The following is a 17,297-nucleotide window of genomic DNA, read 5'->3' on the forward strand; positions in this document are numbered from 1 at the left end:
ATCTAATAAAACATACAATATAAGTAATTGCTTTAAAATAATCTAATCTAATTTAATATGAATAAAATAGATAAAAATGATGTAAAAATTGTTGTAATTTCATAATTCATAATTTTTAAAAATATAATCTAATCTAATCTAATCTAATAAGAAGAAAATAACAACAATTTCATAATTCATAATTTTTAAAAATATAATCTAATCTAATCTAATCTAATAAGAAGAAAATAACAAAATCACATATATGTTGAAGGAGATAAAAGTGCTATGAAAATTATTACAATTTCTAATCTGAAAAAAAAGTCAAACATACAATATAATTAATTGCTTTAAAATAATCTAATCTAATCTAATATAATAAGAAGAAAATAAATGAAAGTACTGTAAAATTTTTTGATATTTCTTGATATGAAAAAAAAAATCAAATATACAATATAATTAATTGCTTTAAAATAATCTAACCTAATCTAATAAGAAGAAAATAACAAAGACAAATACATGTAGAAGGAGATAAAAGTGCTACGAAAATTGTTGTAGTTTCCTGGCATATAAACATTGGTATGTGATGTTGCATGTGAGAGAAAAACAATTGTAAATAGAGTTCTATTTAAATAATAATAGTATAATTAAACTTTGAAAGTAATTATGTAGTGTCGTGAACTACTTGAATTTTAGTTGTTGAGAGATCGCCACGTTGTGTCCTCATATTGCAGCTGTTTATTTTAATTTTTCTTTTTTATATTTTTTAAAATGATTTTGTCTCTTTAATTTGTTTGGTAGATTTTGCAAATACTCTGTCAACATTATGTACATTTGTAGGTCTACGTTGTTTTGGGGTTTGACCTATGCAACGGATATTATTTGACTCACTAATTTATTTGGTTTTTGCATATACGCCATTCATCTTGTATATATTTATAAATTTGGCATTTAATAAATTCATTTAGGTTTACATTTTAATTTAAACTATATCATTATCTTCATACTATGTATATCCAATAAGAATTCATCAATTTATTAACTTACTCTTACTTAATATCTTCATACTATGTATATCCAATAAGAATTCATCAATTTATTAACTTACTCTTACTTAATGGATTAATTTGAATTTCAATGGTCTTTTTGTCTACCAAAAGATTTTTCCGAACTTGTGCTTTTAAAGAGAGTATGATTGATTTGACCTAGTATTTGTTATGTGAAGAGTGGGAGAGAGGGGACCTAGGAAGGAGATTATACACGGAGTGAAATGAAACAGATGGACGTTGGAGGGGTTTGTGATAATTTGTTGGATGTATCAAGAGGTGCTCACTTGTCAAAAGTGTTAATGCACGAAAAGAAGCTTTCCAAACTGTTGATTTTCTTCTTTATGAAATGTTTCCATTAGAAGAACATCAAATTTTCACTCCTTAGAATATCTAAGTTTTGTGGGGACCACTTAAGGTAGAATTAGAGAAGTGTGAACTATTTTCTATCTTGGTATGTGTATCTTTGGCACTATAACCTATTAAAGCTCGAATAAAACGTTTTATCTTTGCCTTTATATAAATGCACATAAACACCAAGCTATCGTTAACAATTTGATTATATAACGATTAATTTAATTAGAGTTACATAATTAACTATTTCAATTTTTATTTAAAACCACTCTAGATGAGATATAAATGTTATATGTAGCTAACAAGCACTAAAAAAATGTTTAATTATAATCTTATACTATTAAAAGTCTAATGTTTAATATAATTTTGTACTATTATAATCTAATTGGAGTTGCATTATTACATAAATATTAATTCCTATAGTATATTAAGACATCATACACTTGATAATCTAATACTATTATAATTGATTTATTTATTTAATAATCTTAAGAATAGCTATATACTATAGTATAAAAACTTAATTAATGTGATTTAATAAGATTGAGAGTTATGATCATAGAGTAAATTGGTTAATTTTATGAAAGATGAAGGGTATTTTTGGGAAATGAAAGTTTTTCTAGTACTCCCTCTTTTAAAGGGAGAATGATCTTTTAAATTTTAGGGTTGTTTCCAGTGATTCAAGTGACTTAGAAGATGATTATGGAGATTCTTGCATCTGTACCATAATGTTGAGATCCCTTGCATATATCAATGATTATTGAGATTCTTGTATCTGTACCATAATGTTGAGATCCCTTGCATATATCAACAATTCGAAGATAATTCCTTTCTGTTGAGGTGACACTTATTGGGCCCCCTTCTTTTTCTTTTGTGTTTCAGGGTAGTTCGATACTTTAAAAGCTTCTCAAAGGTGATATTCCAGATTAACGGATAATGTGGCTAAAACTTGTGATCAAACATTCAGATTTCAGACATCAAGTCTTGGCTTTTGAGATCGGATACATATCAGAATAGGCGAGGCATACTTTATACTCTTTTTTTATATGTACGATTTGTATTATCGAAAAAATTTCATGACATCCCTACTTTATTTGAGTTACACTCCGATACTATGTAGCTATGTAACAGCTTTTGAAAGAAATATTGCTGGTATAACATTTGATTTCATGATGATAGTATAACTTATGTAGTCAATTATGTGAATTTTTGTCCGTGAGGATTATGATGGATACTCCATTTGGATTCTTGGGAATAACTTTAGAATCTAAAAGATCTCTATTCAGGTCCTTCGACACTGCTTGTGATATTCAATTTACTCTTTTTCTAGATGATTTATCGAAAACTCTGGAAGTAATTCAACTTTAACTACTGTCAGTAAATTTTCACCAGACAAAGGATGAATATCATTTCAATGTCGTATGGAGGCATAAAACTTATTCTTGTAAGGTAACAGTAAATCAGTGCACATAATATAGTATTACTATATACAGAATAAGTCATGATCATTCATTATTTTGTGGATGATTAACACTATCATGTTTGTGGTAGTTTAAAAAAGCACACAGAAACAGTAATTAACCAAATTCCCCTGTTTTCATTATAAACAATCCAAGCTATAAAGATGGTTGATAGACTCATTAACCAATATACTCCCTTTTTTGGAGGCCTAACCAATTGGTGGTTGATAATAGTTTGTCAACTTAATGAATGTTATTGTAGGTAATTGGTTGGTCACTCTGTGTTGTGAGTTAGCATAATCATCAAAATTAGACCAATAATATAACTAGACGAAACAAGTTCTTGATCAACTACGCACAAATAAAATAAGATCGTTTAAGCCAACCCAAAATTTGTTACTGAAACCAATATTTTTGTTAACAATTGAAGGGTAAAATAGAGTCATCATATAGGTAGGGGTTTGGTTCACCAAATGCTTGTATCAATTGCAGAAGGTGACCTCATATGATATGCCATTGTTACAAAATATCTCATATTAACATATAGTGTGGATTTTGGGCGTATACCATCTGCATTCAGATACCATTTGCAAAAGGTGACCTCATATGATATGCCGTTGTTACAAAATATCTCATATTAAGATATAGTGTAGATTTTGGGCTATACCATGTGCATTCAGATACATCATATTAAGATATAGTGTAGATTTTGGGCGTTATACCATGTGCATTCAGATACATCAAGAAACAAAGTTGGCAGATTTATCTAGTAAATCCTTAGAAAAACCTTAGTTGCAAAATTTACTTATGACAAGCTCGATGTGGATGATATTTTTATGCTCTATCTTGAGAAGAAGTGTTGAAGAGTTTTTTTTCCCTCCTCCCCGAAGTGAACCTAAGACCTTGGGAGCCACATTGGAATCTCCCAACTATCCGGGTCACTCGTGGTTTCCTTGAAGAGTTAAGTTATGTGATTTATAGATTTGATCTTATATTGGCTAAGTACATGGATTATTCCATGTATTTCTCTATATAAAGCAGAGGAAAGCTTTGAATTAGTTTGTTTTTTGAGCAAGTATGGCAAGTTAAATAATAGAAGAAATCTTAACGTGCTGCAGATTCATTGGGTCGAATTTAAGTAGGTAATAAAGCTAATCAAACCTAACATGATTCCTAGTTTAAAAAAAGGGACAAATATTAATAAACAGCAAAATAAGCAATAAAGCTCCTCGTCGCAAATACTACTTGCAATTTGCTGAAGTCTTACTAACAGTTTTGGAACTTGGGCAGAATAATGGAGCTTTTTTATAAATGAAACTTGAAAAGAAGAAGGAGAGAAATTCTCATTTAAAAAAAAGAGGAAATAAACTGTCCTTGATCGATATTCAAACTTAAGGAACCATTTATCACAACAGGTCTTCTCTCTCTTGTAAATGCTGATAATTTTATTCTGATAATTGAGAAAATTAAAACATAAGATCAAATAAATAGTAGGTTTTAGAGGGGAAAAATATTAGCAATAAAATATATGTCACCCTTATTTTAAAATTTTGGAAAACAAGCACAGTGAAAACTACAAACCGTGCACTAGTAGACAATAAAACAATAATCACTAGAATATCTAGATCATAGTTGACAGTCAGAAAGTGTAGCACATCAGCAACATATTCATCAAGAACATCTACGGACACAAAAAAATCTGGTTTATCCTCATTAATGACTAGCCCATATTTGGGTAAAGTATTAATAAAAGGTCCTTTCCATATGACACCACTCAAAAACTTGTATATAAATAGATTCGAACAATGACACTTGTACGTGATCAGGGCCAATACAAGGAGAAAGAAGATGGCTTCACAACCAGGACCTCTCACTCAATGGCCATGGCAAAAGCTTGGCAACTTCAAGGTATAACGGCATCATTTTTTTTTTTTTGCACTATTAATTTTTCCTTATCTTTGTTTTCTTGGTTTTTAGTATGTTCTATTAGCCCCTTGGTTGGGTAGAAGCATGTACAAACTCGTAAAGGCAAAGAATGAAGGGGAGGAGATGGATTTTTTTAACCTCGCAATTTTCCCTACTCTGCTTCTGAGGTTGCTCTACTCTCAGCTTTGGATCACCATCTCTAGATTTCACACTGCAAGAACCAAGCACAAGATTGTGAACAAGAGCCTAGACTTTGATCAAGTTGATAGAGAGAGGAATTGGTAATTAACAAAGTTTCATTTGTATAATTGTTATTTTTCTAAAAGTGTAAATTTCAGATGACTAACATGAACTTTGGGAGTTCTGCACAAAACTGCGATAAAGTTTATTAGAGAAAACCACCTTGAACTTTTTCATTAAGCTACCATGTTTTGTACCAGGTATTGTAGAAGTTATCATGTGCTTTGCAAATAACATGCTTCAGACAATTTTGCCCGTACATATTTTATATTTCCTCTGTGTTATCCTAATCTTCCTCTCCTATTTTCAACTGATGGTTTAGATCTTTTAGTCAAGTCCTTAACTCTATTAGCAATAACTTTCAAGAGCTCCTTATTTTAAACACTTTCAAAAATTCATGGTAGTTTTCTCTAATAAAAAATTGTATGATACTTTTGTGCAAAACCCCTAAGATGCATGGTACATGTTTGAAATATCCAGTGATTACTGTCTACTGCATAGTCGGAGTAACAAGAGTAGAGGGTACTTCCGATCGTTATTTCGTAGTATCCAATAATATACAGTTTTCCATGCACCAACTATTCAGTGGACATAAACTATGTGACATACAGGTTGACCCTGTTTACATACTTCAAAAAAACGAGGACTAAAACATAGTGAATGTGGAGTGCAGGGATGATCAGATAATTTTGACGGCTCTGTTGTTCTTCATGGTAAATGAGGTGATCCCAGGGGCTGCTTACTTGCCATGGTGGGAGACTAAGGGAGTTGTGCTCACTGTGTTGCTACATATGGGTCCTGTTGAGTTTGTTTATTATTGGCTTCACAGAGCTTTGCATCACCATTTTCTCTACTCTAGATACCATTCTCATCACCATGCCTCAATTGTTACTGAGCCTATAACATGTAATTTCTCTCTACATACATACATGCTTCATTTATTATTATTTTTGCTAATTCATGGTCTGAGAGAAAAAACCGTATGTTTTACACTGATCTGATTATTCTCTTATTATAGCACCAAGGGTCTAAAATGTACATGATTCATTGGATAGTTTCCTAACAAGATGAGTTTGGTTTAAAGTTTGAGACCTTAAAATTTTATTGAACTTGAATATAAAAAATATATATATATGGGGGGGGATTCTTAGCAAATCTAGTCTCAACATGTTTTTCTTTTGAACTCCAATATCTTTAAATATGCAAGAAACACCCTAGAAAGAAGAGTATTCCCCTTTAAACCTCTTCTTGAAAATATACATAGAATACTTGATTTAAAAAAAAACAATGAATAGAATCGCTATTATAAGTTTAAATTACTGTTTATATATGTTCAATGGGTAAAAGAAAATAAAATCATAATTCTGTCTATCAGAAGGAAATTTGCACGCGAAAACCGACTCAAGTATACCTGTTATGTTATGTTATTAATTTCTTCTGTACTTTCTCTTTTCTGTCTGAATATTAAAGATTAATTTTCTTCCTCTCTTTGACCATCTCTATTATTGTAATTAAGTAGTGGTTATAAGAGAGAGATTAGAAACAAGCTCTGGCAATCAGGAAACAGTAGTTAAGAATTCAACTGATTTGCTTCTAGTTCTCTTTCTCACTCGAGACAAAATCACAATTATTCACTAAATAACAAACCATTACGATTGAAAAAGTGCTGTATTTATGATATGTATGTTTCTTAAATCTATGGATAAACATTTCCACCGAAAAGTTGTGTAAAGATAGACTTTACATTCGTACACACATTCATCGTTGACGTTTTAACATTTCTGAGTTTTGCAGCTGTTATCCATCCTTTTGCAGAAGAGGTTGCTTACTTCATTCTATTCGCAATTCCACTGTTAACAGTGGTAGTCACCGGAATTGGCTCCGTCACTGCATCAGTTGGATATCTTATATACATTGATTTCATGAACTACTTGGGCCATTGCAACTTTGAGCTCGTCCCAAAACGGCTCTTTGATGCCTTCCCTCCTCTCAAATATCTCATGTATACACCCTCGTAAGTACCGATATTCATTACCAGTAATGAGTACTTGATTCCAAAACTGAGTCATGTGGGATTCATGTGACGTTAATGTATTGCAGAGAGATTCTACAATAGTTAAATATGTTGAAGGCAGATCTCTATTATATGTCTAAGTATAGTTTCACTTTGGAAGATTATAAAATAACGATGGACTTAAATAGAAAGTCAGGATCAATATCAAATAGCTTAATATTTTGGGTCCCCATTTCTTCCTAACAACTTGCTATTGTCTTATAGGTGTTGACATACGCCTCCAATAATACATATCATATACTCCCTTTAAAAGTACAAGTTCATGAAAATATTTGTATGGTCGATATTATCCATAATTATTTTGAATGTTTCATTGAAATTTTAATCTATTCTAACCATAATTGTATCCTATCTTAATCATAATTTTATAGAGCAGTTTATTATTTTGAGTAAATTAGAAATCTCTAGAAGGGATATTCATAAACTTTTTTTAGTGCTTTTATATGCTTATATGGATGTTTGCATCATATAAAAGTATACTAGAGGTGGCATTAATCTTTGGATTATGATTTTTTTTAATGTCTAGCAAGGATTATGAACAAACTCTATATTCTCTTTTGTGTCATTTTCGCTCACTTTTAACCAATCATTTTGTCTTATTAGCTTCAATTATTCATCTTCCTTTTAGAATGCTATTTTTTGAAGTGTTTTTCACTTTTGCAACGTTATACTTTCTCGGGTCAAGTTTGGGTTCATGTCGGTCTCAATAACATGATAATTCAAATTGGTTTCGGATTACATTTATTTACTGTCAATTTAATTATCAATATGAAAATTTTAAATTGGGTGTAGTGTTGCGCCTCGAGAAACCAAAACAATCGCCGAGAAAGATAAAGAACCAACCAAAATCAATAGCACAAACAATCAAACACCAGTTTTACGTGGTTCGGCAAGATGCCTACGTCCACGGGGCAAGGAGGGGGGAGTTTTCACTATTAGAAATCAAGAGGAACAAACTAGGGTTACAAATCTCTCATAAACCCTCAACAATCAACTCTCAATCTCTCCAATTGCTCCTAGAATAGAAGCCCAAAGAAAACTCTCTCAATCTGCTCAAATTCGTCCTTGCTCTTAACCCTAAAAAACACCCAAAGGGTATTTATACAAATCCAAAACGAAGCGGGTCTGAAAACAGACCCAAAACCGCTACCATCTTCGGTCGACCGGTCCGGTCGACCGCCACCAATCCTGAAGCACAGTAAGTGACGTGCACGAAAGCGGTCGACCGGGCCGGTCGACCGCCACCCTGACAACCTGAATCCTGAGCCTGGAACCTGATCTCTGCCAATTCTACAAATCTCCACATCGGCGAAGATTTCCCAAATCTGAGCCGACACCAAACAAACCAATGTCTCAACTGCTGCATCCAGTACGCCATGGCAACGGACTCATGACAACGGACTCCATCCATAGCATGTCGAGACCCAAACGGGAGTGTGAACACTCAACCCCAAACCAACTGTGTCTACTCACCAAATCAAACTGAGCCTACACCGACTACACCAAATGCCTCACTTGCTGAGACCCAAGTGGGAGTGTGAACACTCACCCCAAATGTCGATGTCGCTCACCAAATCGGCTGCATCATAAAGACTGCCTACGTATCCTCTTGCCCAAGGAATCAAGCCTTCACGTAGTTCACCAATGGCCTCCAAAGGCTCTCAATCCAACATGCGGCTGATAGCATCATCAACGACCCCAAACTGAAGCGATCCAAACACCTTCACCTGAGATGTAACAATGGCTGTATCCAAAATATATCCACCAGCTACATCCAAATCAACCATCTCATCATCTGCACCCATAAGTAAATGACTCCCACGCTGTGCCACCTCAGCTGGAATCCCAACCAATGCAGAATGACCTGGAGTACGTGGGGAAATCCCCACCCAATGTAGAGTAGCATCAACCTCCACCCGCTGCGATATCCCTCTGACCTGATCAATACTCTCTACCTGCCGAGAGTCCAAAGTGACAAACCTGCTAAACTCAGAAGCTCCTAACTGATAGCCGAATGAACTCCTGAATCCTAACTGCGCAATCGGATCCAACCTCACATCAACGATGTGACCAAGTGCTGGGTAGCCAAATATCTGACGCCGACCAAAATCTGAAACAGCTCTACCAGATCTAACAACTCTATACGCAGCAGTCGGCAACCTCATAAGATAGCTCAATCGTGTCGAAGCCCGAATGCCAGATCAACTGCTCGACAACCAATGTCGATCCTCCTCCAGAAAAGAACGGCCCACTAAATCTGCCATCTCATCACGTCGCCTCATTGTCTCCTCTACTCTGAAGTGTCTCCAAATGTCATGAGCTCCGCACCAATGCAAGAAAGGACTCCTACTAGAACAAGTACGACTGGTAACCTTTCTGTCCATACACCTCCTCCAACTGTTGCGGACTACTAGGTCTTTATACCAACGGGACTTGGTTGCAACCCAAATATGCCTAGTACAATCCCCAACATAGGAAACAAAATAACGATTACCTCCCGATGATGTCTCCTCGGAAAACCCCCTAATGCCTGACTGAACACCTCCAATTAGACTCATCGATCGATGGATAGAAGTGCTGAACTCCACCTTGGTCTTCTCGCTCATACCAATGTGCTCACAGGACTTCAATCTGCAGGTCATAGCACTCCTCAACAATCTGTGCACGGTATAACCAATAATATATCCCAGCACCAAACAATACCACAGTCTAGCCGAATCTGATGAAGTCGCCATCTCCCTATCAATCACCGTGCTCCCAAGCAAATAGTACAAATTGCTCCTTCTGACGCCCTTCATCACAATCATGGACCCAAATGTAACCTTCAAGCGTGCATCTATCAAGGTCACCCTATAGCCTGCTGCCTCCAAAGCTCCAAGTGAAATGATGTTCTTCTTCAACTGAGGAACGAACCTCACTCCAACCAACTCCCGAATCACCCCGTTACTCATCCTGATCCGAACGGTACCGATACCACCAATAGAGTATTTGTGATCATTCCCCATGAGCACGAAATCCCCTCTTTCCAACTCCTGAAAGCTGGAGAACCAATCTCTCCTGGGGCAAATGTGGTATGTAGCCCCCGAATCCAACATCCACTCTGTAGAGTAGAAAACACAAACTGACGGCAGTGCAGATAATGAGTAGCCCGAAGAATCCGAATCTGAATCGTTGCCACTAGCCTTGACAACATTCACCTCTGAAGCTTGAATAGCTTTTCCCTTATTCTTCACGGCTTGCAATTTTGGGCATTCGGCTTTCCAATGTCCATCCTCTCTACAAAAGGCACACTGATTCCTACCAACTGCAGGATGCCCCCCTCTAGACTGCGACCTTCTTCCACGGTTTGGACTTTTAGCTCTTGCAACCAATGCACCCGCAACCGGCTCGATTGAAGTCTCTTTGTCCTTCTTTCGAAGTTGATGGTTCACAAGAGCTGCGGTGACCTCACTATACGAAAGAGATGCCTTCCCATTAATAAGAGTGAGGACGAAGGTCTCATATTCCTCGTCGGGCAAGGACGTCAAATATTTGCCCTCTAGGACCTCCCAAATCTTCTTTGCCGAAGTTTCATTCATCACATCATATTTAAGGTCTTGGGTAAGGCAAGACCTAATCACACCACACGCCGTTCTATTCATCTTATTCCAAACCTTTTCATCAACGTCGGCCGGTTTCCCGTCTAACTCCAATGTATCTTCCAAATTTTGCGCATTTAGCGCATCCATGACTTCGCATCGCCGAAGTCCAAAACTATTTGTGCCGTTGAACTTTTCCACATCTATTTTCATAGAATGTATATTCAAACTTTGGACGGCCTTCGCACCAGAAGAACCCTCCCCACTTTTATCTTTTTCAGCCATATATCTCAAAGCACCACCAAACCAATGCGGAAACAAACAAGAAATAGATCCAAATTGAAAAAGACGAAATTTTTACTAAAAAGATCCCACATTTATCACCAAACGAAGCCCTAGATGAACCTCCAAAGCGATCTACTCCTCCAAAATAGCCCAAACGTAGCCCGGAGCTTTGATATCAATTGTTGCGCCTCGAGAAACCAAAACAATCGCCGAGAAAGATAAAGAACCAACCAAAATCAATAGCACAAACAATCAAACACCAGTTTTACATGGTTCGGCAAGATGCCTACGTCCACGGAGCAAGGAGGGGGGAGTTTTCACTATTAGAAATCAAGAGGAACAAACTAGGGTTACAAATCTCTCATAAACCCTCAACAATCAACTCTCAATCTCTCCAATTGCTCCTAGAATAGAAGCCCAAAGAAAACTCTCTCAATCTGCTCAAATTCGTCCTTGCTCTTAACCCTAAAAAACACCCAAAGGGTATTTATACAAACCCAAAACGAAGCGGGTCTGAAAACAGGCCCAACTCAAAACCGCAGCGGCGGTCGACCGGTACGGTCGACCGCGATCCATCGCGGTCGACCGGACCGGTCGACTGCCCTCCAGCGTCGGTCGACCGCGTCGGTCGACCGCTACCATCTTCGGTCGACCGGTCCGGTCGACCGCCACCAATCCTGAAGCACAGTAAGTGACGTGCACGAAAGCGGTCGACCGGGCCGGTCGACCGCCATCCTGACAACCTGAATCCTGAGCCTGGAACCTGATCTCTGCCAATTCTACATGTAGCTCATTTAAGTGAGCATAAAAAAATCATAATGTTAAAGTTTAGAGATATAAGTAAGCAAAAAATCATCAAAATGGAACCGAGGAACAAATTTTAGTAAGGAAATAAAACAAATATACTTTATCATGATATTTAACCACGTGCATAAAACCTAGTATATAGATAACTGAGAGATATCTCAGTTTGGATATAAGGAAATTAAGTACTGTTAAAGTAAGAGAGAGAGAGAGAATCTTAGGTAAATTTCCCTTGAATTGAATATTGAGTGTGCACATATATTTATACAAGTAGAGGAGTGTGAGGTTTGTTCTCCCAAGCAATGTGGGACTAAAACCCACTACAATACACTATTATCAACAGCCCCCTTCAAACTCATGTTGGATCAAACAAAGTGAGTTTGCGTACAAGAAACTGGAACCGATGAACAGGTAAGGCCTTTGTGAAGAAATCTGCAAGCTCGTCAGCGGATGAAACATGAGGAAGTAGAATTGTCTTGTCCTTGATAACTTGGTGACGGACAAAATGAGCGTCGATCTCAATATGTTTGGTCCTTTCATGAAATACTGGATTATTAGCAATCTGGATGGCACTCTTATTATCACAGTAGAGAGGAGTAGGAGTCGTAACAGAAATACCGAAATCACTGAGAAGGCGACGAAGATGAATAATCTCTTTAGCTGTTGTGGACATTGCACGATACTCTGCCTCAGTACTGGAAAGAGCAATAACATCTTGTTTCTTACTTCGCCAGGAAATAAGGGAATCACCAAGAAATATACAATAACCTGTGGTAGACTTTCTGGTAGTTGGATCACCAGCCCAATCAGCATCAGAATATGCACAAAGCTCTAACTTAGATGTAGCAGGAAACAAAAGTGAGCGAGTGCTAGTACCCCGGAGGTACCGAAGAATCCGTAATAAGACAGCATAGTGTACAGAACGTGGGGCACTAACAAATTGACTGACAATACCAACAGCATGAGAGATATCTGGTCGAGAGATGCACAAATAGACCAACTGACCAACAAGATGTCGATATCGGGTAGGATCAGATAGAGGCTCACCGTCAGTAGAGCAAAGTTTGACATTCTGCTGGAGTGGAGTATCGACAGTTGTATTATCAGTTAACTCAGCTTGATTTAGAATATCTGAGAGATACTTCTGTTGAGACAGTAATACACCCCGCGGGCCTTGAGAAATTTCTAGACCAAGGAAATACCGAAGAGATCCAAGATCCTTCATGTGGAACTGTTGTTGCAACTGAGATTTTGCGTATTGTATACCTGTCATATCATCACCTGTAATGATCATATCATCTACATAGATGAGTAATAAAACCCTGCCACGCGATGTAGTGCGAACAAACAGAGAAGCATCTTGATGACTTTCTATAAAGCCCGCTTTGAGCACAACATCGCGAAAACACTCAAACCAAGCGCGGGGTGCCTGTTTGAGACCATAAACAGCACGACGAAGGAGACATACATGTCCCGGAGGAATATTTGACCCTGGAGGCGGTTGCATATATACGGTCTCTGATAAAGAGCCATGAAGAAAAGCATTTTTGACATCCATCTGGTATAAGGGCCAACGATGAGCAGCAGCGACCGCAAGGAGAGTACGCACAGTGGGCATCTGAGCAACAGGAGCAAAGGTCTCCTCATAATCAATACCTTGTTGCTGAGTAAAACCTCTAGCCACTAAACGAGCTTTTCGACGTTCAATGGTGCCATCAGGACGAAACTTGACCTTATAAACCCATTTACTGCCAACAAGAGAGATCCCAGGAGGACAGGGAACAATATCCCAGGTATGAGTTTGCTGAAATGCTTGAAATTCCTCAGCCATAGCTTGTCGCCACTCTGGAATTTGAACTGCCTCTTGGAAGGACTTTGGCTCAACAATAGTATGAATGGCAGCAAGAAAGTTATGAAAGATAGGTGAATAAGAAGTAACAGAAGCATACCGGGCAGGCATGACATGTGGGCGTTTGCCTCGACGAAGAGCAAGAGGAACCTCAGGCGGGGGAGATGCTGGCGCAGGTGCATGAAGATCAACAGTATTTTCTGGAGTGAGAGTTGTGTCCACAGGATATGGATTAGATGGTGTAAGAGAAGACTCAGGTGAGGAAGAGTCAACAGAAGGAGAGGGAGAGATGTCAGGGAGATCTCGAAAGGAAAATTGAGGTGAAGAAGTGGGTGATGCAGTGGACGGGGAAGCATGATCGGTAGAGTGGAGGAAATTAAAGTCATCAGAAGTAGAATAATATGGAGAATCCTCTTCGAACTGAACATGACGAGATATATGAACTCGACGAGTTGCGGGATCATAACAACGATAACCTCGATGTTCTGAACTAATTCCTAAATAAACACAAGAAACTGCTCTGGGAGACAATTTATCACGTTCGTGAGATGGCAGAAAAACAAAACATCGACAACCAAAAACGCGAACTAGATCATAACGGGGAGGATGAGTATAAACACGACTATAAGGAGTAGCACCGGAAAGAGAGCTAGATGGAGTGATATTAATGGCATGAGTCGCGGTGAGAATAGCCTCAGCCCAGAAACGACGAGGAACAGAGTAAGAAATGAGCATTGATCGGGCAGTATCGAGGATATGACGATGTTTGCGTTCAGCAACACCATTTTGCTCATGAGTGTAGGGACATGACTGTTGAAAGATAGTCCCATGAGAGGACATGATAGAGCGCATGGCAGAGGATAGGTACTCTTTGGCACAATCAGAACGAAAAACTTTAATACGAGATTGCCATTGAGTGAAAATCATAGCAGTGAAGGCTTGATAAGCAGTAAGTACGTCAGAGCGATTCTTAAGTAGGTAAACCCATGTAAAACGAGAGAAATCGTCGATAAAACTAACATAATATAAGTAGCCAGATGAAGAAGGCAAAGGAGCTGGCCCCCAAATATCAGAATGTACTAAATCAAATAAGGAAGTGGATACAGATGTACTCATTTTAAATGGTAAAGCAGTGAATTTAGCCAATTTGCAACCAGCACATGACTCAATACTAGAACTAGATGATACAGGACCAAGTACTCCAGACTGAATAAGACTCTCCAGCCTTTTATTACACACATGACCAAGTCGTCTATGCCATAAATTGGCAGGAAGCGAGGTAGAGGGTTTTGACGAACAAAGAGAAGCAACAAGAGAACGTGGACGTATGGACTCTGGAAGGTGAAGATATTCCAGAAAATACAGTTTGTGCCTCCTACGACCCGCCCCAACCGTCTTGCCCGTCTGTGGATCCTGCACAATACAAGTATCAGAAGAAAATGAGACAAACAGGCCCGCCATGCATAAAGAGCTAATAGAAATTAAATTCAAGCACAATTGTGGAGCCACATAGACGGGACCAAGTGTTAGACGACCAGATGGATCATTTTGTGGGGTAATAGAGCCATACTGAGTAATGGACAATGGTTGTCCAGCAGCTGTGTAGATAGGAGGAAGAGAGGATGAAGTAAAGACAGAGGATAAAAGTGAGGCATTACAAGTCATATGAAAGGAACAACCAGAGTCAAAAATCCAGAGATCATTCATACCAGAGACTGAAGGATTAGCTGAAGAACCAGCAAAATGCATACCAGAGAGTTGTGCGGCGGATGTAGAGGTGATATGTTGAAAAGCATCAAGTTGACGGCGAAGACTTTCAATAGCTTGAATAGTAGAGTCTGAAGTAGTAGAAGGTATAGCATTGGCCAACAATCCTGGTGTACGAGAGGGTTGAGACTGAGGGGGTCGCCGACCACGTCCAGTACCTGAGGAACGTAACTCAGGATGAAGCTTGAAGCATGTCTCAATGCGGTGTCCTTCCTTCTTACAATATTTGCAAGAGAGCTTAGATCGAGCCTGTGGAGAGGGAGCCTGTGGAGAAGTATAATTCATAACAGGAGCAGTGACAGGTACAGACAAAACAGTCTCGAGTGAAGAGGTAGGAGTGTCTGTTGACAAATTGAGTCGTGCTGTCTGCTGCCGGGTCTCATAAGCAGTGAGAGCTCCCATAACTGAGGCCAAAGTCGGAAATTGAGGCTGGTGAAGTAGTTGATCAGCCATAGTTGAATATTCAGGAAGGGACTGAAACAATTGATGCACCTCATGCCGTTCGTACCAGGCTAGCCAGTCTTCATATGTGGAATTACGTCCAGGAAGCATGGAGCGTAACTCTGTCCAAAAAGCTTGCATTTGTCCAAAATGGGACTGCAGAGATGAACTACCTTTGCGTTGTAGAGAAATGCGTTGCAGAAGATATGCCTCCCGTGCACCCGAGCACTCAGTGAAACGCTCAGTGAGACGAGTCCACATGGCCTGAGCAGAGGGAAGCGAGCCAATCTCGACAGTGAGACCAGAGCCAACACAGCGAGTGAGATAATCCATAACACGAAATTCCTGCAATTGCCACTCTGAACTCTCCTTGACATAGAGAGCACGAGCAGTCTGAAGATCGACATCACCACTGCCAGAGGCAATAGTACTGGATGAAGCAACAGTGCTGATGGACGGTGGAACTGGTCCCGTACTGGTGAGATGATCAAGCAAACCAGCGCCACGCAAGGCATTGGTGACAATGGTGGACCACCCTGCCCAGTCACTTTGATCATTGAGGGGCAAAGGTGGTTTGGGAATCTTCTCTGAAGGAGCCATAACAGCAATCTTGAGACGTTAAGATGTCGAGATGCTGTTACTAATGTCGTTCGTTTGAGGCCGAGAGACGGCTTGAAACGACGATGCCGTTAATTTGAGACCGAGAGACGGTCTTGAAACGACAATGCCGTTAAAATAGAACCCGAAGGTTAGAATGAAACCCGAAGGTTTAAAATAGAACCCGAAGGTTAGAATGAAACCCGAAGGTTTAAAATAGAACCCGAAGGTTAGAATGAAACCCGAAGGTTTAAAATAGAACCCGAAGGTTAAACGAGAACGCGAAACGCGTTAAGAGGCCGCAAAACGACAAGGCCAAAATATCTGGCAGATGAACGCCAAATAATTAAAAATAAAAATAAAAAAAATAAAACATTAAACGGCTGCAAAGCAATAAGGCCAAGATTTGGCAAAAGAACGCAAAAGCGTTAAAAATTTTATTGAAAGGGAAATAGCCCTAGCTCTGATACCATGTTAAAGTAAGAGAGAGAGAGAGAATCTTAGGTAAATTTCCCTTGAATTGAATATTGAGTGTGCACATATATTTATACAAGTAGAGGAGTGTGAGGTTTGTTCTCCCAAGCAATGTGGGACTAAAACCCACTACAATACACTATTATCAACAAGTACTAATAAAAAAAGGTTTAGGGTAATTATTGGTTAACATAATATAGTAGACGAGGGTATCTTCAGTTAATCTGGTTCACTATAACACTTTATATTTTAGATAAAAGGGTTATCTATAAAATTTAGTGTTCTGATAACAATATATATGATTTGTACAGGTTTCATTCCCTCCATCACACACAATTTCGAACAAACTACTCCTTGTTCATGCCGTTATATGATTACATATACGGTACAATGGACAAGTCTTCATACAGTCTTTACGAAAAC

General features: G+C 38.4%; 1 protein-coding gene across 1 annotated transcript in view; it reads left to right on the plus strand.

Moving 5' to 3' along the window:
• The window catches only part of LOC109851020 (protein ECERIFERUM 1-like), a 15,008-nt gene continuing 2,382 nt past the window's right edge, over nucleotides 4,672–17,297 (plus strand). Inside the window, 5 exon segments of the mRNA XM_020421126.1 lie at nucleotides 4,672–4,747; nucleotides 4,817–5,046; nucleotides 5,679–5,911; nucleotides 6,800–7,019; nucleotides 17,186–17,295. Coding sequence (XP_020276715.1) covers nucleotides 4,688–4,747; nucleotides 4,817–5,046; nucleotides 5,679–5,911; nucleotides 6,800–7,019; nucleotides 17,186–17,295 — 853 coding nt within the window. The 5' untranslated portion in view covers nucleotides 4,672–4,687.

This window comes from Asparagus officinalis, chromosome 1, assembly GCF_001876935.1.
Source record: "Asparagus officinalis chromosome 1, Aspof.V1, whole genome shotgun sequence".
Lineage (NCBI taxonomy): Eukaryota > Viridiplantae > Streptophyta > Magnoliopsida > Asparagales > Asparagaceae > Asparagus > Asparagus officinalis.